The sequence below is a fragment of the Budorcas taxicolor genome, chromosome 7 (genome assembly GCF_023091745.1).
Source record: "Budorcas taxicolor isolate Tak-1 chromosome 7, Takin1.1, whole genome shotgun sequence".
Classification (NCBI taxonomy): Eukaryota; Metazoa; Chordata; class Mammalia; order Artiodactyla; family Bovidae; genus Budorcas; species Budorcas taxicolor.
The window spans coordinates 93,109,112-93,131,964 of NC_068916.1; the positions used below are offsets into that span (position 1 = coordinate 93,109,112).

The 22,853-nt window shown below is 36.5% G+C and overlaps 1 protein-coding gene across 1 annotated transcript in view; it reads right to left on the reverse strand.

Annotated features, from left to right (window-relative positions):
• KIAA0825 (KIAA0825 ortholog) overlaps positions 1-22,853 on the reverse strand; it is a 395,975-nt gene that overhangs the window by 275,301 nt on the left and 97,821 nt on the right. Inside the window, exons 7-12 of the mRNA XM_052644057.1 lie at positions 21,736-21,963; positions 20,238-20,503; positions 18,653-18,803; positions 13,559-13,749; positions 10,384-10,566; positions 1,287-1,397 (exon numbers count right to left, since the gene is read on the reverse strand). Coding sequence (XP_052500017.1) covers positions 1,287-1,397; positions 10,384-10,566; positions 13,559-13,749; positions 18,653-18,803; positions 20,238-20,503; positions 21,736-21,963 — 1,130 coding nt within the window. The remainder of the gene's footprint in view (positions 1-1,286; positions 1,398-10,383; positions 10,567-13,558; positions 13,750-18,652; positions 18,804-20,237; positions 20,504-21,735; positions 21,964-22,853) is intronic.

The following is a 22,853-nucleotide window of genomic DNA, read 5'->3' on the forward strand; positions in this document are numbered from 1 at the left end:
ACAAACCTGGAGGTGGAATTCTTACAGAGCTATGCTTAAAGAAGTAACTCCAGTGATTACAGGTTAAGATAAAAGCAGATAATAAAAATAGATTAAAGCAAATGTGGTAGTAACATGAGAGCAAGTATGTTTAGAAGTTTGAGAACTCATCACAATGACACAGGCTGTTTGCTTAAGTCACGCTGTTAAAGATCCAGTTCCTTCAGGTGTTTGCAGTAACGTATATCAAAGTCAGTTATTTAATTCTCAAAGACATAAGAGTATATTTTCATGCCAGCTGCAGCATATGGAGATGACAGAGTATTAAAGGCTTTCATCATAAGGAATTGATGGGATCAGTCATAAGGAATTGTTCAGGGATGTTGAAAATGTTTTACATGTAAGTCAAATAACAATACTTTGAGGTCCTTGAAGGTAGGAGGATAAATATCTCATTAATCTCGGATTCCCCATTACGTACAAGGGGACAGGTGCACAACGTAAGCAGTTACGTTTACTGTGTCTGTAGAGACTTGTGAAAGAGGTTTTCCTGCCCTCTTTTTCCAGGTGGGACTCTTGTTCTTCAAGAGAGAAATACAGTCAGTCCATTTACATGGTGAGATCACTAATAGTGTATTTCCAAGATGAATCAAGAATGTGCAAGAATTAACAATATCTCCTTCAGCTCTACATGATATATTTATTCACAGATACCAAGGAAAGGGACTTTCTAATGATATATTCAGCAAAGACTCAAACTGACATTAAACGTAATGCCACAAAATGTCATCAGATTACTCTGGAAGTACGTTTCACGCTTTAAATGATTTTTCTTATGTTTAAATGCCGTTAATTAAATAATAAAAGTGAAAGACCCTATTTATAATTTTAAAAGTTACTCCTCTCTCAACTCTTACCTCAGGCTCTGAGTGAGTTACATGAATTATCCAAGATTATTGCTTTTTTTCCTTTTTTTTTTGGACAATTAGTTGGAGAACTGTCACATCCCCAGTCATAAATCAAGAATGAATTTTAAAATGGCCAGGCAATTAGCTAAAATAAAAACTAAATTCCAAAAAATTCACATTTCTCTATCTCTTTAGTAAAGCTATGTTAGGAGCATGATTGTGAGGCCTGTATCTTAGATTCTGGGGCTCAAAAAAGACATATACTCTTTACTTACCTGTGTAGTGTCAAAAGTTTTAAGTTCTTCTTGTAAGATGTATTTACCTCCATGGATAAGAGTTTCTATTAAATGTCAAAGGAATCAAAGAACCATAGATGGTATAGTTTTTATAGGTCCTCACCTGAGTAAAGAAGGGTAGAAATGTGATATGCAAGAAAGCCAATGTAATGGTTGCTTGAAAATTGGCTTCAAGGAATCTGAAGAAGAATCGCCCAGGCCATGCTGAAAAGTCCTAGAGAAATAAAAATCATTATTTCAGAATATACAGTAAACATTAACTATTAAGACCATCAGAATCCATTTTTTTCTTAGTATTTAAAGTTACTGATTTTATACAAAACAGTATTGTGCTAGAATGAACAAATGCACCCACTTGGTATTTATAATTTAACAGATGATTCAGAGGCCTCTATGAAACAATCTTTACACTTGGGAAGATATGATAATACCATTATCATTTAATTTTTTTAAAAATTCACATTATGAAATTTATAAAAAATGTATCCAAATGGTAAAATGAATACCACTCATTTCTCCCTCCCTCAACTGGAACCTAATAAATGTCAATATTTTGTCATTTTTGCTTCAATACTGTAAAAATGATCAGCATAAGGGTACTTCTTTTTACTCTTTAAAATGATTTATAAATATTAAACAATTAATGATAATTTATAATTAATTTTGTATGCTCCTAAGGGCTTACAGAAGGCAAATAAAGAAGAATTTAACTGTAAAATATAGGACGGTGATTTCAAAATTAGAACAATTTGGCCAGAATAACTGGTCTACAACTACCTTTGGAGAAGTAACTATAACATTTTTCTAGGCTGGCCCAAATTCAACAATAAATCTTGAGGTAATAAGAAAGGATTTGTTACACAAAATCTTTAGTAGATAGCTTAGATAATAAAATATTTATAATAACAGAAAACTATATTTGCCTGCCTACATAGAGTTAAGAGTCACAACTGGGAGTATTTGAAAAATGGAATTGTTTGAAGTGGTGCTGTCTCTCTTGATCTAGAGTACAAAGACAATAACATTTTAAAAATAATACATAGAAAGGAATTCCACTCCGAAAACCCATCCCTGTCTTTATATCCTCCTTCCTGTTTCTTATATCCTCACATTCTCAAATCTGACCTGCCTCTCCACTGTTTGTCTTGCCAAATAGAACACCTTCTCATTAAAGATACTTTGACATTTTTTTAGACTTTTAATAGACCATCTCCTCTTTGAAAGCCATTTTTTTTCCTCACTAAATTTCAGATAGAACAAAATTCCTTACATAGGCTTCAAAATGAGGCTGTCCTATTTCCATCCCATACCTTCCACCGTGTGAACCAGAGAAACGGGCACAGGCTAAGTCAGGACACCAAGACATGCTTTTCTCAAGGGTCTGGACTATGTATTAGTGATGAGGAATCACAGTTATAGCAGAGGAGTCTTATCAGTTGTTTTACATTTTAGAAAAATCACTTGTGTACTAGTGAGGAGAGTTGATTGTAGATTAGGGCTAAAGGAAGGGAGATAATAAAGACGGTATTTCAGTAAACCAGGCAGAAGAGAAGTCCTAAACCAAAGTAAGAAGCAGAGGAGATAGTGTGTATGGGACAAATATAAAAATACATAAAACTAATAAAATTAACAATATTCATTCCCTAATACCATGGAGTTGGAGATTGCAGAAGGGAGGAGGGAGGAGGCAGAAGATAAAAGGAGAACTCTGGATGACTCGCTCTGCCCTTATTGGCTTTGCTTCTTGTTAGGACTTTACCATCTGTCCTTTTACGTTCACTTTTTGCTGCCTGCTCCATACCCAAGGGGAGGGTCATAGAAGATCATAATGCGCCTGCCTGCGCATGCACAGGAGTTCCGCAGCCAGACATCCTGGGCTGGAATCTTGGGTGGGGTCTTTATTAGATGTGTAATGTTGTTTTGCAAGTGTGGTGATTGAGATGACGCATACAAAGCCCTTAGCAAAGTGCCTTGTACATAATAGTTAGTTAGTTAATTCGCTCAGTCGTGTCCGACTCTTTGCGACCCCATGGACTGTAGCCCACCAGGGTCCTCCATCCATGGGATTCTCCAGGCAAGAATACTGGAGTGGGTTGCCATTTCCTTCTCCAGGGGATCTTCCCGACCCAGGGAAGAAACCCAGGTCTCCCGCATTAGAGGCAGACACTTTAACCTCTTAGCCACCAGGGATAAAGGCTCAGCAAATGTGAAGTAATACCAGTATGATAACAACTGTAGCAAATACTTCTCGAGAAGGTCTACAACTACCTCAGAACTGACATGAATACTGGATAGTCTAAATGATCATCTAGGTACAGTTGTATCCTCAACATTAGGAAAAATAATGGAGGATCTAATAATAATAAAATGGTTATTTGGTGCCAAAATTCTTAGACTACAAACCATTGGCAATGCAATACTTCCCAGAACATTTCTGCCAGTCCCTAAACTCGTTCCCTCCACTGACAGTTGCACTGGTAATAGTAAGGTTATTTGGCAATAATAAATGTTATGGCAGATGTTTATGGTCTCAGAGGAGGTGGGATCTGTATGAGCATTTAATTCCACAGCAAGATCCCAAATTAGTTTCATTATTCTGGAGAGTATAACAGGGTGAAAATTGGCCCACAAGCCTCCATGGGAAAATGAAATGATGATCTAGCTATTAGATAACCTCTAATGATGTCTTGGTGTACAGTTAAAATAGAAGATGCTCTAAATAATTCATAGTGGAGAGTAAAATACAACCGTATGAGCAACAGAATTATATTCTCCACAAGACATAAAAAAACATTGATATTGCAAAGGTGGATACTCCTTTAAAAGCAGGTAATTGTCTGTAGGTTGAAGTAGAATACATTTTCTCAGCTTTCCAAATCAGCGGCCTCTTAAAGGGAAAACTATAAGTTTGGGGAAATTCCTTGCCTTGCCTCCAACATCACACCCCTTCTCTATCGTTAACATCATACTGGCTCTAGGTTGATCACACCACCCCTCTTGAGCACACTATACCAGATTCTGTCTCTTTGGTTTCCTAATCTACACATGTTGCCTTCTTTCATTTTCTCATTAACAACACTGACTCCTTAGGCTTCTGTAGCCAGTTGCTGCTAGAATAAAATAAATTCAATGCATATCAAAAGTGGGATAAACTGATACGCTAAAAAGAGTTAGCTGGGTTTTATGCTTCTCTTGTGCCACACTGCTTTTGACTGCCCTCCCAGGTGGCTGAGTCTCATGATATGATGCTATTGAAATAAATCTCCAGGATGGAATTGAGGAAGTCCAAGGATGCAAGTTCCACAGGGGCACAGGCTTCAGGTCAAATGTCTGGTATCATCAGTGGCTACCATTGGAGGTACTCCATAAATAAAAATAACAAGAGAAGACCACATTTCAGAAGAAGGAGAATTAATTAGCTTGAGAGTTAACTATTGAGATAACACTGGAACACCTGAGATAACTGAGGATCTATGAGTCCTTCTGATGCCCCTGAAACCATAGTTGACTAACCATGAATATATGGGTGAATGAGTGAAAGTCACTTAGTCATGTCTGACTCTTTGCGAACCCATGGACTATACAACATGGAGTTCTCCAGGCCAGAATACTGGAGTGGGTAGCCTTTCCCTTGTCCAGGGGGATCTTTCCAACCCAGGAATTGAAACCAGGTCTACCGCATTGCCGGAGAAGGCAACGGCACCCCACTCCAGCACTCTTGCCTGGAAAACCCCATGGACGGAGGAGCCTGGAGGCTGCAGTCCACGGGGTCGCTGAGAGTCGGACACGACTGAGCGACTTCCCTTTCACTTTTCACTTGCATGTATTGGAGAAGGAAATGGCAACCCACTCCAGTGTTCTTGCCTGGAGAATCCCAGGGACGGGGGAGCCTGGTGGGCTGCCATCTATGGGGTCGCACAGAGCCAGAAACAACTGAAGTGACTTAGCAGCAGCAGCAGCTACTGCATTGCAGGCAGATTCTTTACCAGCTGAGCCACAAGGGAAGCCCATGTAGCGTTAACCAAATTCAATCTACTTCACCATTTAAACATAGTTTGAAGTCACTGCTTTGCTTTCATAAAGCAGGGCTACTAGCCCCTTGTCATTAAGTGAAAGAAAGCAAGGTAAGATACTCGGAGTACAATAAGGCTTCCTACATTTCTCCTGCCCCTGGCTTGTGTTTCTCAAGATAGAAAATATGTCTTTGAGGTTAGAAAATGATGACCTGAAGTTAGAAAATGACTGCTATAATGTTTGGTCTAAAGAAAGTGTTAGTTGCTCAGTTGTGTCTGACTCTTTGAGACCCCATGGACTGTAGCCCATCAGGCTCCTCTGTCCATGGACTCCAGGCAGGATATCGGAATGGGTAGCTGTTCCCTCCTCCAGGGGATCTTCCCAACTCAGGGCCTGAACCTGAGTCTCCTGCATTACAGGCAGATTCTTTACCATCTGAGCTGCCAAGGAAGCCCCAAGAATACTGGAGTGGGCTGCTATTCCCTTCTCCAGGGGATCTTCCTACAGAGTAAATACTGTGTTTGTTTGTTTGTTTGTTTTTCTAAAAAAAGGAGTGAATAAACAGAAGATACTGTCAGACTTTGCTTAGTGAAAAGGAGGGTGAATTACAGGGGCCATCTGTGAAATCAGTCTTGGGTGGTATAGAGCGAAGCGGTAGATTGAGAACAGGCCATATGGTGAAGAAACAGAACAAGACTTGATCCTAGAGTACCAGGCAAGAACCAGCTACTTGGAGATTCAGGGTACCAGCCTTCCTCAAAACCAATGACTTGCTGTTTACCAGTGTTTCACTCTTTTAAGACCACACATAAAGCGATTTGATTTTAGTTTTTTGTTTTTTTTTTTAATAGACATTTCCCTCAAAAATAATGTTTAGATGGAAGAGAACAAAGGGAGCCATTTAATCTAAACAAAATGGCTCAGAGACTTAACTTTGTTTACTGGATCCTTTGCATTCTGCCAGATACTTCTTTAAAAATACATTTTACATATTTTTGTTTCTATTTCCGTCTAGTCCACCTTCATTTTTAACAACTTTATTGAGATATATAATTCACATACCACAATATTTGCTCATTTTAAGTATACAACTAAATAATTTCTACTATATTCACAGTTATGCAACTTTTACCACTATCTAATTTTATACCAGAGAAGGCAATGGCACCCCACTCCAGTACTCTTGCCTGGAAAATCCCATGGATGGAGGAGCCTGGAGGCTGCAGTCCATGGGGTCGCTGAGAGTCGGACACGACTGAGCGACTTCACTTTCACTTTTCACTTTCATGCATTGGAGAAGGAAATGGCAACCCACTCCAGTGTTCTTGCCTGGAGAATCCCAGGGACAGGGGAGCCTGGTGGGCTGCTGTCTATGAGGTCGCACAGAGTCAGACACGACTGAAGTGACTTAGCAGCAATTTTATACCATTTTCATTAGGTTCAAAATAAACTCATCCTCCCCTCCTCTCCCGCCCCTGACAACTGCTAATCTACTTTTTGTCTCTATGATAGTCGTGTCCGACTCTGTGATGGCATGTACTGTACAGTCCATGGAATTCTCTAGACCAGAATACTGGAGTGGGTAGCCTTTCCCTTCTCCAGGGGATCTTCCCAACCCAGGGATCAAACCCAGGTTTCCCACACTGCAGGCAGATTCTTCCCTGAGCCACCAGGGAAGCGCGACTTTCTGTCTCTATGGATTTGATTATGCTGGAAGTTTCTAAAAAGTTGAGTCACACTATATGTACTTTGTGTGTATGGCTTTTTTTCACTTAGCATGCAGGTTTTGAGGTTCGTCCCTGTTGTAGCATCTGTCAGTATTCCATTTCTTTTTAGTGGCTGAATGATATGCTACTGTATGGATATGCCACATACTGTTTATATATTTACCAGCTGATAGATACTTGGGTTCTTTCCACTTTGTACTACTATGAAAAATGCTGCTATGAACTCCTGTGTGCAAATCTTTGCATGGGCATATGTTTGCATTTCTTTTGTGTATATGCCTAAGAGTAAAGTTACTGTGTTTATGACCATATGATGCTCAACACTGTACATGAGCATCCCCTCTGCTTACCATTTTGAGGAACACCTGTCTCCAGTGCACCAGACATTCTTGAGGTATGAAAGAAAAAGTTTTAGACCAACATGTTCTGTTTCATTAGGGACAGTGAAGTAATTTCAAATAACTCAAGAAATAAACAAGCTAACCTTAAAACATCCAGCACCAGTTTGAAACCAAACTACAGAACGAGCACTGAAATACCTTGGAATTTAGTGGCTCAAAGGTCATGTGAATAACATCAAGTGAACCCAAAGATAGGTCTGCCGTTCCCTGGCCCAGTGATCAAGATTCTGGCCTATTTCTGATGACCCAGCCTTTGCCTGGCATGTTGGTACCTGCACTGAAATTCATTCTCCCATGTTATTAAATGCGGTAACATTGGAGACAATCAACTTTCAAAAAGTTTCCACTTCTAATTTTTATAGGACGAATCAAAACATTTTGAAATATATATAATGTTCAATTTTAACATTAAAAATTTTATCAGACTTTCCTATAATACTTGAGGGTGAATATTTCAGCTTGCTCCCTGATGAGACACCTGTGTTTAATCCCGGTGCTTAATCATAGGGCCTAAGGAGGCAACAGTATTTAATGAATTGACACTAAATTGTATTTACCCAAAATTCTAAAAATTAACTTTAATTTGCTAGATAGAAACTAAAACTAACATTCTGCACAAGCAAATGTAATACATGAAACCACTATTTGCGTATGTGTGTGAATGTGCATTGAATACATGTCTGAAAGTGCAGCGTGACTGTCTTTATGAAAGAAGATAAGCATAACCACAAGTGATAAGCATTTTGGAAAATACACGGTGAATATTTTATGTTTCAGCAGGTCTCTTTCCCTGGAGGACAAACCTAAAGTACTCCTTTTACAACATTCTAACAGAAATCTACAAAGAAGAGTTAAAAAAGGACACACGTTTTTGCAAACACATTTCATTCTTTCTGAAAAGATTTAAAAATCATATTTCTGCCCTGGGATTTAGTAGTCCTATGCTAAGCTCAGAGAGGAAAATACATTCAGTTTATCTGTCAGAACTACTTGGAATAAAAGCAGTCACCTTCAAGAAAGGCATATCACATAGAGTGACAAATGTCAGGCATAGTTTATAAAAATTCAATGCTATCAACATCTGATTGCTACTTTTAACCAATTCCTCAAAGCATACAGCCTAATTTTTAAATGTGAGATAGATATACAATTTTTTTCTCGAAATGCTAACAATATGACAACTACATATCCTGGCTGTGAAAAGAAGCTAAATAAATCAATAGAGTTCTTGCAACATACACATTTTTTTTTTCCTGTTAGGTGTGGAGCATGTTGCCCTGTAGATTTCCTTTGTCAATAGAAAGCAAAATATATTTTAAAAATTAGATTTATACTCTAGGAAAGCAAATAAAATTTTATACCAACATGAATGGATAAAATCTGAAAATTTTTATGATCTGAGAAATCATAAAAAATGAAAGTATATATAGACTTTTATTCATGCTTTAAAGCAAAACCACTGTCTATGTTTTATATTAAAAAAAAAAACAGAGGCAGCGCTTGGTATAAAATGTTCTGCAATTCTGGTTTAAATTAGCAATTTAAATTTGTTGAATGAGGTTACAGTGCAATATCTAATGCACAAATCACAAAGATCTGAGTACTTGTAGAGTTGTTTAAAAATGTATCAAAAGGCCACAGGTTAACAATAATGAATGTATGTTACATTATTATTATTATTAAAATATGCAACCTTTGATAATAATTTATTTGCTTTACAAATGCATTGGGGGGTTAAAATTTTTCTATTCATCTGTGACAGACCGTGAAATTCAATATTGCTCACCATGACCAATCCATGAAATTTGTCAACTTTGTTCCTGATTTTCACAGGGCCTTCCCCTTAGATGAAATGACCCATTGAACTAAGAGCATAGTAATTTTTTCATCTATGGTAAATCAGTTTAGTTTATTAGGATTTATTATGGGCTTCAGAACTTGAGCTTTTTGTGATTATGCACCATTATGCATATAATCCCAAATTTATGGCAACTTATCTCATTATTTCTTTCCTTTTCTGAAAGAATTCTCCATTTCTAAAATTAGATCTCAACGGAAATGTTGCCAGAAGCAGCAATCTGTAAATAATGGGTCTGTTGAAAGTTCAAGAGTGGGTGAAAATTACAGGGAAATTTTGAAAAAACTTGTTAATTACTCTTAGAATTTCTAACACAAAATTTACCGAAAATCAAGATTTATATATTGCTTTTACCAGGATGGTACAGAAACAAATACTTTGTCAAATTTATCTTAAGAAATACAAGTCTGTATAATTTTTACTATCCAAGAAACTAAGAATATGCAATATTTAATCTTTTAAGATAAACTGACTACTTTGGAGGAGGGTTTAAACAAAAGTATATTAATGTTTCATTATAAGATTTACTCTAACTTCTTTTATCATATTACAAATTTGAATGAAATTAACTAGAAAAGCAGTTCAAATTTTTTTTATTTCCTTGAATCTTATTTGTTTAGCTAAGCAAATATTTCAACATTTAAAAAATCATTACTTACTCCCATTTCCACTTGCCATTACTAGCCCAGTCACTAAAGTCCAATACTAAAAATGCAAATCTATGGCAGAGTAACTGGAAACATTATGTCTCTTCCAGACTAGAGAGCATTTTATAATCATTTAAAAAATCTTTTTTATTAGAGAAAATCATTTATATCAAATTAAAAGATATTTTTAAGAGGAGCATAAAGCCATTGGGATATGATTTATTTTTTTCATAGACAAATCAATCCATGAATAAAATTTGAGAATTTAAACAACTCAAATAATGATGCTCAAAACATCCCTGCTTGTATTAGAGCCTTATCAACTGAATAGGATCAATCAACAGAGAAATACCACATTATTAGGATCAAATAACTTCGGGAATGAAGAAACCCCTGTTGGTTAGAGTTAGTTTTGTAAAATGGTTCATTCACAATATCAGAACTGCGCTTCAATAAATTTCTGCTTGCTACTTCACACAATTCAGTAAGCAGCATGAAATTACATTATTTTATATAACATAGTAGCTAAAAAGAAAACACATTTGATACTTACTGGTGTAATTCTGTTAATGGTGAAGTCAAAATAACTAATGTTGTGAAGAGATTATTACAGTGGGTATGAATTTTAAAAATTTTATCATCTACATATGCATGAGGATTCAAAAGCTTCTGTACAGATGTGCAAACTGACCATAACATGTTCTCAGTGCAAATTAAAATTGTTGTGACATCAAGTCTGTTGGAAAGAAAAAGAAGAAAATCACGTTAAAATTGTTTTCTCTTCTTGGTATGCACACTATCATTTATATCTATTATATTAAACATATGTAAGAATAGAAATATTTGCTTAGATGTCAGAGATTCAGAGATCAAAACCAGACAAAGCATCAAAGATAGCTTTTGAGTTGCCAAGTGTTAGCTGACCCGTAATATCATGCATTGGGCTTCCCTGATGCCTCAGCAGGTAAAGAAACTGCCTTCAATGCAGGAGACAGGAGATGCGAGTTCAATCCCTGGGTCAGGAAGATCCCCTGGAGGAGGAAAAGGCAACCCACTCTAGTATTCTTGTTTGGAAAATCCCACGGAAGGAGGAGTCTGACAAGCAACAGGGTTGCGAAGAGTCGGACACGGCTGAGCACAATACCATTCGTTATCTTTAGAGATGGTGACGTCTATAGCAGTGAAGTGCTGCAGAAGTGCTTTTTTTAAAAAAGGAAAAACAGTCTGTTTTGCATTATTAAGATCCTCAAGAATCTCAAGAGCATTTCTTTGAAATTAAATTCAGCAAAAGAAAAGTCAGGTTAAAAGAAAGTTCTCTATTATCCGCATACATATGATAGGTAAAAATTTGATAGTAGAACAATCTTCTCATCCAAGTACAAGGTATCAAAAGAAAGGTACAAGATTGAGCAATACGTTCTCCCAGCATGTGGGAGGTGAAAAAAAAAGGCACCAGCAGCACAAATGAAAAAGCTTATAGTTTCAGAACTTTGCAATATTAAATAAATTTGTCACAAATATTTGCCACAAATTTAATACTTGTTCTCCTTACATGTATATGCAAATAATATTAATTTATATTAATATCAATTAATATACATTAAAATATTAATATCAAATAAATATTTTCCTTGCATATATATATATATATTCAAACCAGTCAATCCTAAAGGAAATCAACCTTGAATATTCATTGGAAGGACTGATACTGAAGCTTAATCTCTGATATTTTGGCCACCTGATGTGAAGAGCTGAATCACTGGAAAAAAACCCTGATGCTGGGAAAGATCGAAGGCAAGAGAAGAGGACGACAGAGGATGAGATGGTTGGATGGCATCACCAACTCAATGAACATGAGCTTGAGCAAGCTCTGGGAGATGGTGGCAGACAGGGGAGCCTGGCTTGCTGCTGTCCATGGGGTCGCAAAGAGTTGGACACGACTGAGTAACTGAACAATATATATATAGCACGGTTTTTGTTATATGACAGTTGGAAGCTAGAATTCTAAGAGCATCCAGAATCACCCTTAGGAAGGTTTAATTGTAGTTTGCATCCACTCACTCTAATTGCTAATTAAAGAATTACAAACCCAAGATATATATATATATATACACACACCCAGACACAAACAAACACACGCTTGTGAAATCTGATTTCTACAAAATGGATATTTTAGAATTAATCATTCAAATAAAAATATGTAATTTATAAAAACTAGGAAAGATAACTCTAGCTTTGCAAGACATTTTTATGTACCCAGAAAATAGAAGCCAAAAGTCTCTATAGTACAGTTAATTAATTAAATATACTACCTCTTTCATGAGCTAATAGTAAATCTGATTTCATAAGTATCTCATAATGACTTGCCACCTCACAATCAAAAGTGATGTAAGCTACATACGGAAAAGAATGAAAGTATCCTTTGCTTTCAAAAGGAATTTTCCATCTCTTCTTCAGAATCCAATGTTTTGGTTTTTTTTTAATGCTTGGTCAGTAATTCAAAACAGCTTGTTCAAAAATACCGTATTTATGAAACACTGTAGCAAGACCTAAATGCCCTCACATGCTGCATGCTTGATCAGAAAATAATTCCTACTGAAAAAAATAATAAAGCTTCTGATGTCTTTAGGCTGTTCCTAACATATCTGAAAAAAAAATTTTTATACCTAAAAGGCAGGTCTCAATTACATTAGTCAGAATGTTTATAAAAACAAAAGGCTTCACTTTGTATAGACCATTGCTGGCATGTACGCACATTTTTGTAATATTCATTGCCTAGACAACCCATAGAATTGGCCTGTTCAGTTCAGTTCAGTCAGTTGGTTGTGTCCGACTCTTTGCAACCCCATGGACTGCAGCATGCCAGGCCTCCCTGTCCATCACCAACTCCTGGAGCTGGCTCAAACGCATGTCCATGAGTCAGTCATGCCATCCAACCATCTCATCCTCTGTCATCCCCTTCTCCTCCCGCTTTCAGTCTTTCCCAGCATCAGGGTCTTTTCCAATGAGTCAGCTCTTCGCATCAGGGTGCTCAAGTATTGGAGTTTCAGCTTCAGCATCAGTCCTTCCAATGAATATTCAGGATTGGTTTCCTTTAGGATTGATTTCCTTTAGAATTGGCCTATAATTCAGTCTTTAAGACTTCATCACTGCTGCTCCTCATTTTCTGTGATTTCACATTTTGTTGAACTATTTTTCAGTAATATATAATAAAAAGAAAAGGAAAAGAGTTAAGAAGTAATTAGAATATATTAAGAGAAAAATGACTAGACAAAAGAGTTTCCTTAATGAAGATGAACTACAATATTTAAAGGCATTTAAAAAAAAAAAGCCCGAAAGTAAAATTCCCTGGTTGCCTGGAATCTCAAATTACTTCATCATAGCACCGCAGCTTTCCTCTCCATTTCAGGACTTTAATTTTCTCTCTTTATCTTATTTATTAACCTTTGGATATCTATGTCCTTGATTGTAATACAACTTGACTCACTTTTTAGAAAAAAAGTGGGTTTTACATACAATTTTAAGGAGAAAAAAGAACATAGCTATTTTGATTCAAGTTCCACATTTGCACTTAAGTATATCAGGAGAATTGAATATGATTTCCTTTCAGATGTTAGAAATATATTAAATATACAAGGAGTTACATCATGAGATTCAGAAGCACATTCTGCTTTATACACCTGACAAACATTTTCTTGAAAAGTAATGGTTTTCACAACTTCAATTACCTTATCTGTAGGGTTCTCTTATAACTGGGATGGGCCTGGGCATATCTGGAGGCCAGGAGACTCAAAGACTTCTCCAGCACTTCTGCTAGTATCTCCTGGGCTAATTTAGGGGGCAGGATGGTCCAGAGATCGTGACGAAGCGCCCAGAAGAAATAATGCCACATCTGGAGTGAGAAGGAGCATCTTTCCCCCTGGCAAAACCACCACACGTTAAACAAGAGGATCGCATCTTACCAAATGTCAGTTTGCTTCCTATGAACTTAATTAGTTCAGGCTGAAAGGAAATAGCTGGAGAGTTTGACACACTTGATGACCAAGAAAGATTTTTGACAAGATGTAAAACATTCTTACTGACAAACGAACATATGTTTTACTTCAATTACTAGACCAGATATTCTAGTGCAAATCCAGACCACGAGCATTTAACCTAGGGTAGCCTTGATTTACCTACTCGTGGTCTGGAGTTTAAAATTTACTTTAAAATGATCATCTTTGTAGCTGCTAAACAAAGTCTTGCATAGTCTAAGATAGTGGGCTGATTCCTCTAAAATTAAAGAGTAATCATTTAAATTAAGCATGTATATTCTTCTGGGCTTATTAACATCATTGAGATCATCTTAAAAATGGTTTAGATTTCACATTACAATGAAATGACAGGAGCAAACATAAGCTTGCAGAGTGTGTATTTATCAACATGCATGAAAACAAAGTGGGAGTCACCAAAGATGATTATATTAGGCTATTTCATCCGTGGAGTTTCAACAACAGTACTAGAAACACATCCTAAAATCGTCTGATTTTGCAAAATTTTGTAAAGCCCAGGCAGATGGTATCATCATTTCTTAGTATTTTTTACAGTACTTTATACTTCCAAAGGGCCAGGTTCTCATTCCTATCTACCTCTCAACAGACCTCTTTTCTGTGTCAAATTTTCCCTGACCACAGAGTGAGACCCAACAGCAGCCAAAGCTAAGGGGAAACAGGCAGAAATGAGAAGGTCACCTCAAGTGAATTACAACCAGTAACTAGTTAACAGGCTCTCAGGGAGGTGTGCTAGGAATTTCCTCATTTTCTTCAGACCAGATTAAAAGATTACTTGAAACAGATTGTTTGAAGTTTGAAGAATGTGTTCTTCCAAAACTATCCTGATTATGTTACTATATCAAAAGTTAAATGAAAAAAACTTATTTTATTTCTTAAATAATCCTCTTTGACTTAAAATTTCTATTTTGCACACTCCTTATATTTCTCAAACAAACATCATTTTAAACAATTCCAATGTTCTTAGTTCTCAGAAAACTAAGATCATGGCATCTGGTCCCATCACTTCATGGCAAATAGATGGGGAAACAGTGGAAACAATGACAGACTTGATTTCCTGGGGCTCCAAAATCACTGCAGATGGTGACTATAGCCATGAAATTAAAAGACACTTGCTCCTCGAAAGAAAAGTTATGATCAACCTAGACAGCATATTAAAAAGCAGAGGCATTACTTTACCAACAAAAGATCTCTGTAGTCAAAGCTATGATTTTTCTAGTAGTCATGTATGGATATGAGGGTTGGACTATAAAGAAAGCTGAGAACTGAAGAATTGATGCTTTTGAATTGTGGTGTTGGAGAAGGCTCTTGAGAGTCCAAGGGGAGACTAACCAGACCATCCTAAACCTGAATATCATTGGAAGGACTGATGTTGAAGCTGAAACTCCAATACTTTGGCCACCTGATGTGAAGAACTGACTCACTGGAAAAGACCTTGATGCTGGGGAAGACTGAAGGCAGGAGAAAGGGATGAAAGAGAATGAGATGGTTGGGTGACTCAATGGACATGAGTTTGACTAAACTCCAGGAGTTGGTGATGGACAGGGAGGCCTGGTGTGCTGCAGTCCATGGGGTCGCAAAGAGTGAAACTGAGTGACTGAACTGAACTTACGTTCTCCTATACCTAAATTTGATAGTTTCTTATGTATATATTCCTTACATATTATTCTTCTGGTAATTTCTTTGATTACTAAAGTCTTTTGTAGTCACTGTAATAATAATAATCTATAGTTATTATCTATTGACCTTCAAATGGAGTTTATGAGTAGAATGTTCTTGTTGGGTGGAAAACTTGGATACCAAAATGTCGAAGAGTCAAGTTCAAACTGGTGGGGACTTCAACCACTTCTGATTTTCTGACTAGATGTACATCAAAACTGTTTAAAAAAATATTAATGCAGAAGTTGCAAATCATAGTTTCTTATATTTTCTTTGTTGTGTGTTCTGTGATAAAGAATACTTTACAAAATTTCCTCGGCTAAGAAAGGAATTTTAATATTTTATTTTCTTTATTACTTTCTGTGTTATATGTTAAGTAAAGCAAAACCAACCCAGCTGATATCATGGCTGGTCTGAATGATTTATACTTTCCCCATGTCAGTGAGTGGGTACCCACAATAACATGGCCAACATGATTTCTCATATTTTTCAAAATATAAAAACTAGTCTCCTTAACAGCCACCTTTGAGCAATAAATGAGAAAATAAAAAAAACTTTAGGCACACCTATTTCTTCCCCTAAAAGTGAAAGATCCTTATTTTTAAGACTTTTAAAAATATAAATTTCATGTTCACTTAAAAACATTCCAAACTGGTCATCTGTCTCACAATTTTCTTCAAAATGTGTATAGTTTCTATGTATGCACGGGCTTTCATTAAATTAAATGTGATTCATTTATTTTTCTGACCTGTTTCCCTATTTGTTGTCATTTCAAAAGTATTCTGCTAGTAAACATCTGTTATTTTTGTAGACCCGCTATAATACAAACAGATGTGAACTTTTATTTAGATTATATATCAGGAAACAAGCAGCTGGGCTTTATTATATAAGCCACTCAATATTATCTTTGAACAGACAATTCTTTATTCTCTGACTATTAGAAAACACAAGTTGCTAAAATTGAGCAGATGTCAAGTATGCTAAAAGCTTGATTTTAAACATGTAATTTGAACACCCACTGTGCCATCTGACCAGCACCTCATCAGAGAGATACTGAACTCTTTGGCTCTCTCAACCTGACAGTTCAGAAAGTGGAAATGATATACCTAGGGCTCACTTGTTATCACAATACATGAGCAAATATTGCTCCATATCTTATAAATTCTCTATTTCTTTACTACACTCTGCACATGGTGATGGGATCCCCTGAGATCTCTATCTCACCCTCCACCTCCAGTTGGGCAGATCTCATCGCTTCGCCCCTTCAAACATTCCTACCAGTCCTGTTTCACAAATCAGCTGGAATAATGGGGAGAGGAAGAGAGAGGGGTGTAGTAAACAGGATGAAACCATGTTGGGCACTCCAGTTATCAAAACCGCTTAAAATCTGTGTTGTTTTTAGAAGGTTCTTATTTTTGGTAAACAGAATAGCAGTATCACTTTATTTATTTATTTTTTTTCTGAGCATAAATAACCACCGCTAACTCTGCAATTAAATTGTAACTACTGGCCATGTAAGTATATGGAAGCTACAGTACCATGTAATCACAGGCTAGCTATCTCGTTATTTCTGTCTTGGAAGCTAAAGCCTTGTCATAAGATCTAAGAGCTGATTGTTACGTGGTAATTTGTTAGTTTTTTTTTTTCTTTTAAATACTCAGTAACTTCAATAACAGGTTCTCAATGCATCTACTTATTATTTATAGTATTTATTTACTGTAGGACTCTTCCAGCTCCCAATTTGCATGAAAGGAAACATAATATCCCTGTGTTGGACGGATAGTGAGAGGATACCTGTTCTTCAATGGAAACATCATATAAAATTGCTCATCAGCGCGCTGACACGTTGAAATAGTTTGAAACATGAGATGGATTCATTTTCAACCTCTCTGTTTACCTCAAGGCAAATAAGGGAGCTGGGACGCAGCCAGGAGAGGGGAGACCAATACTTTTATTCTTATCTCAGGCTACCAGCTGCACCGTACCACTTTCTCGTTTTCATTCTGCTGGCTGCTGTCTGAAGTGCGTCAGGTTTGGAACACCCTATATAGAAGCTTTCGCAGAGAGAAAAGGTAACTGGGAAGGGCCTCTAAAGGAGAGATGAAATGGTCTTAGAAAACGTGGAAAGCCCTTTTAAAAAGCTTCTAAGCTGCTCGTCTCTGTTGTGACAACATTTATTATGATAATAACCCAGGCATAAATGGAGCCATGGTGTCAGCAAGGTGACAGCAGTGAGTTCACTGAATAAAACTCCACTCTGTTTTTCTCAATACTCTACAGTTAGCAGGACAATCAAGAAACAAAATCACAAGCTTCAATTTGGAGGAAGGCATATGTTGGAAAAACTACAGAAGGTGGGCTTGATGATGACATTTTGAAAATGTTGATTATCTTGATTAAGATATTATAAATGTTTCACCCTGCTCTGAAATCCGCTTCAAGGGATTTCAAATACTGTGGTTTATGTGTAATCAATGGGATTCAGAGGAAGGGGAACTAATGAAGCCTAATGATGAATAATTTTAATTGATCCAGGTTTTCGTGGCACTAGGAATCATTAGGCTTTGATTCAGTCGAAATTTGGGATTTCAAAACATGGGTTAAATGAAAATAGGTAAGCTATAAATGATCAGATGGGTCTTAAAGCACACTCATAAGAACACACAATAAGAAGGGAAAACAAGTATAAAAAGAATAAAGCTGTTTAATAAAAAATCTTTATCAAACACAGATGGAAATATATAACAAGAAAAAAGTGCAAGGATACCTCTTACTGATCCTTTTGGAAACAATACAAGGTTGCGGTATTATATTGTGGCATTGTTTTCTCCTTGAATTTTACTCGTATCCCATTACATTCCAACTATTATATAGCACAGAAACACTGCAGCTCAAATTAAGTTATTTTTACTTTTAAGCAGAAGGAGTGTTCTAATTACTTCAGGTTTTTAAGAACCGTGTTCTTCCAAGTATAAATTCAATATTTAAAAAATATTATCCTCACAGCCTTCGTGTGTTAGTAACGCCAAGCTCATGTTTCTAATTAGCCAGAAAGCAGGTAGGCAGCAAAACATATTTGTGTAAAAAGGAGGGATAGTAAACGTAACTTCACACCTCATAAAAAGCTTTGTAGTCATCCCAATGGTGGCTCTCAGCGTCCTGTAAAATGCTTGTAGCACAAACTCTGACGCAGTAGTCCGTAACCTGAAACTGCAGACTGCTGATGAATTCCTGGTATCGTTGGATAGGCACCAGGAATATGGGTCTGTGCAGAGGGAATGATCAAAGAGACAGAGATTTAAAGCCTGTGCAGTAGGAGGTAACAATCTCCAGTACTACAAATGGTTTTGATTATTAGATATCAATCATTCATTTCCTCCCAATGCTGAAGTCTGCATCCACGTTCACTTTCCAAAAAGGAAAAAAAAAAAAAAAAAAAGCTGGTCTTTGTTTTGCAAGTCCTTTGAAAACGTACATCTGCTGTTCCGCAAATATGCGCTTCAACTTGAGACAAACTGCATTGTCAATACATCATTCAAAAATCAAAGTATTCTTTGTAAGCCTATTATTAGAGATCAGTGCATTATTTAGGCATTAGGTTATCGTTATTACAGAGAACAACATGCATTTGTCAGAACTAACTTTTATAAAGCTATCACACGTCCCACAAACACAGTCTTTATTTTAAAAATTGTAATTCTGTAGCTGTCAATTATCTCATAAACTGTTTTACAATATTCTACAGAAATAAAGGGATTGCTGGCACATTTTGTTTATAAATCTGAGTATGAATCACAACATCTGCCTACTTCAGGGAATTAAAGAAATATCATAGTTATATCCTACATCAAGCCAAATTTACTTTTATCTCTAGCTATTTTTAGTACACTCTCTTATGCTTCCTCTTATTACTAGAAAAGGACTGCAAAGGCTGAATAAGGAATACAGACTAGATTCTTGGGTGCACACTGGAGTGTCCAGTCTACACTGGACAAAAGGCCATGCCGTCTTTGCAAAAGGCCATGCCGTCTTCTAGAGAGTACAAGAGAAGCCAGATAGACCATGTGATTATACATCTGGTCATTTATGTTCTCTAGCCAGAAAACATTTGGTCTTTCTGGACCACAAATACATGAGCATTGAGACTGTCAATGCTTCCTTTTCACACATGAAAGATAGCGTCTATGAAATGGGCATTCTGAGATATGTTTACATTGGTCACAAGAATAGTCAGAAATGCAACTCTTCTCTAGGCCAGCTCCTATGGTCTAGTTGGTCTAGGAACCAAACAGAAGGGCATTTTCCACAAATATTGTTTTGTGTGACAGGGAGAAGTTTATTTTCCTTTTCAGTGTAATCTGTATAACGGGTCTTGTGGAATGGAAAGGCTTTGCTTGGTCACATCGTAACAGCATGCTGAAAATAGTTCCTTCAGACTAGAGAGTCTGGGAAATGCAAAGGTCATCCCAGTGGGCCTTCAGAAGGAATACCTATCCTTCTTGCTACCTGTGTATCTGGTTTAATACAACCCATGCTCTACCTTTTTGACATTTCTTAGTCAAGACAAATGAAAATAATTCCTCATGTTTATTATTATTTTCTCCTTCTCAAATACCATTTTCAAGATTCCACTTCTGTGATATCCAAAGATAGATGATACTGCAAGCAGGGCCATCAACTTAGTGTAAAGGACACTCACTTCTTAGCATTTTCTTTCATCACACGATCATATTGCATAAAATGCTGGAAGACATACACAGCCGTGGAGAGCAGAGTGTGCAGGTTTTTCAGCGGTGCTCTGGAGGGAAACTCCTTGCTTCTCTCTTGCAGCCTGGCCAGGACAGCTGTTGCCACTTTACAACAGGCCTCCACAAAGTTTGCTCTAATTTCCTGAAAAGAATCATCTCTGCATGCCAGAGCCAGTGGAAGCATTATGTCAAGTTTTTCCATGATGTCAGAACAAAACTAGGGAGAAATAAAGGTAGCACTGAGTTATTTGTATTCTGACAGTGCCATGTAATTTATGTACAGGGAGACTAAATTCCAAAATAATGAATTTGGCATCAAACATAAATATAATGACACAATTTCATAATAATCGATGTCTCAGTGGCAGAAAGTTAAATGTTTTATGTCAAATAAAGAAATACCAAAATGATACTTCTCTACATATAAACTTCAAACCTTATGCTTGCCAGAGAGACATTATGAAAAACTCATGAAATAGCTTTCCATGACAATACTTTTATTTGTAGTTAATTGAACTCAGAAAGTATGTATCCATGATTACATTATTTTTGACTTACTCCTGGGTTGGTTTTTTTTTTTTTTTTTTTGCTGAACTGTCATAAAAGTGTTTTTTTTTAAATTAATCACCACATATAAATGAAGCTGTATCAGTTTAACTTAAATAATCTACGGGCATCAGAAACAATCTCATGTAGCATTTTCTTATTGATAGAGTCAGCAGCTTTTAGGAGTGATGCGCTCAGCGTTTCACTAGTTATTATGAATTTACTCCTTCTTAATGGCAAAGGAGGTATGATGGATGGATGGATGGATGAAAAGGCTCACTTGCCTCTTCTCCAGAGAGGCCAACAGTGTTTCTGGGGAATGTACTGGAGCTTCAGGTGGCAGTGGGGGATTAAGGCCACTTTTGAAAACTCTCTTTCAAAAACATTTCAGTGATGAGTTGCTGACCCCACTGTAGACTTAATACTGAATAACTATACTTCTCCATTTCCGTAACTTCCTATTTTCTCAGTATGTTCTGTGACTCTCAAAACAAAGATGTAACACTGATGCTAATGGAATATTTACTAAGATGTAAGTCAAGATTTAAAGGTTGCCCAAACCAATAAAAGACAACAACTCCTTCAACCTCCTAAATTTCTCCTGGGGGGAGGGGCGATCATTCAAAGGTATCACACAAACAGGCTGTTTCCCAAGTCCCCAGGAAGTCACAGAGGCCCTCTCTTTAGTTGCTTCAGATTCATGGGGTGAAAGTTGGCAGCAGGTTTGAGTCCATTTTTGTTAGCACAGTGGTCCATGGATACCAGGAAAACATGGTGCTGGGTCAAGTGCCAAGGGTTTCCCAAGAGATCCCATCACTTTTCTGTTGGTTCCCTTTGCAATGGTTTATATGAAGAAAATATCATATGCCAATCTAATTTGAAAGGATTTCATTTAACACTTGCCTTTGCAATTTTCTTTGGTTGGTCTGCTTCAGGAACCACATAGCTATCTTGCCAAACTGGCAGGACATTTACAAGGTCCAAAGCATAGCTCACAGTTGAAAACCTTTCATTCTGTTCCTCTTGGAGAATTTTTGCAGAAAAATCTTCAATGGCTGTTGTTATACTATGTGCCATGGGAAGAGATACTTTTTTAAATGCACTTCTCCAGCCAAAATCTAATAAAGTAGCCTGAAATATAAATTTATATTCAGTTATATTAATCTTAACAACAAGTGTTTCTAGTGTTATAGATATAAAAGCATTACTTTCATTCAGCATGTTGAATATAGGTATTCTTTGATAAACTGTAAAAGCCATTCTTATAACCTAAAAATATTACCCAGTGAATAAAGCAATATACAAAACATGTGCATTTTTTATACACAGTAATATACTGACATTTCAATTTAATTCATCAGTGGATTTAATAAAAAACTTTTTTTCAAAATTTAATCTCTTAAATATAGTTCAATAAAACCATCTTTATGAGAGCTGAAAGTTCTACTTGCTATTTATCACGTAAAGCAACCTTTAAATTCAATATATTTAATAAAATCTAAATTAGATTTTTATAGTCTTTTTTATAGTTTATTGTTAACAAGTATTGTGACATAAGACAGCATTTAATATTCAATCTTTTATTTCTTTTTCACTGTCAGAAATCCAGACAAGCTTAAAAAAATTGCAATAAGAAATAAATTTCTTGGAGAAAATATACTGCTGCATGTTTCTAGATTTTTATTGCTGTAGAGTTTTATTTTGTTTCTCCACCCATAAAGTGGTAAGCATCGCTACTTTTGTTCCAGAAAATGAGGAATTAAAATAATTTGCATTGCTCTGTATGTGGGCAGTGGGAAAGGCTGGCATGGAAGCCAGTGTTATTTTTGGTTTTCTTTTGGTCTTTGGCTCATGTGGCAACATATTTACAAATGGATATTTTCCTCAAACCCTCTAATATTCTCTAAAGTATAAATACATTATGGATAGTAGGTGGAATCTATGCTTAGTACTAAACTTTTCCCTCTTTAGTGCAATCTTGCTAACAGCAATAATTTATCTACCCCCAACTTCAGAAGACT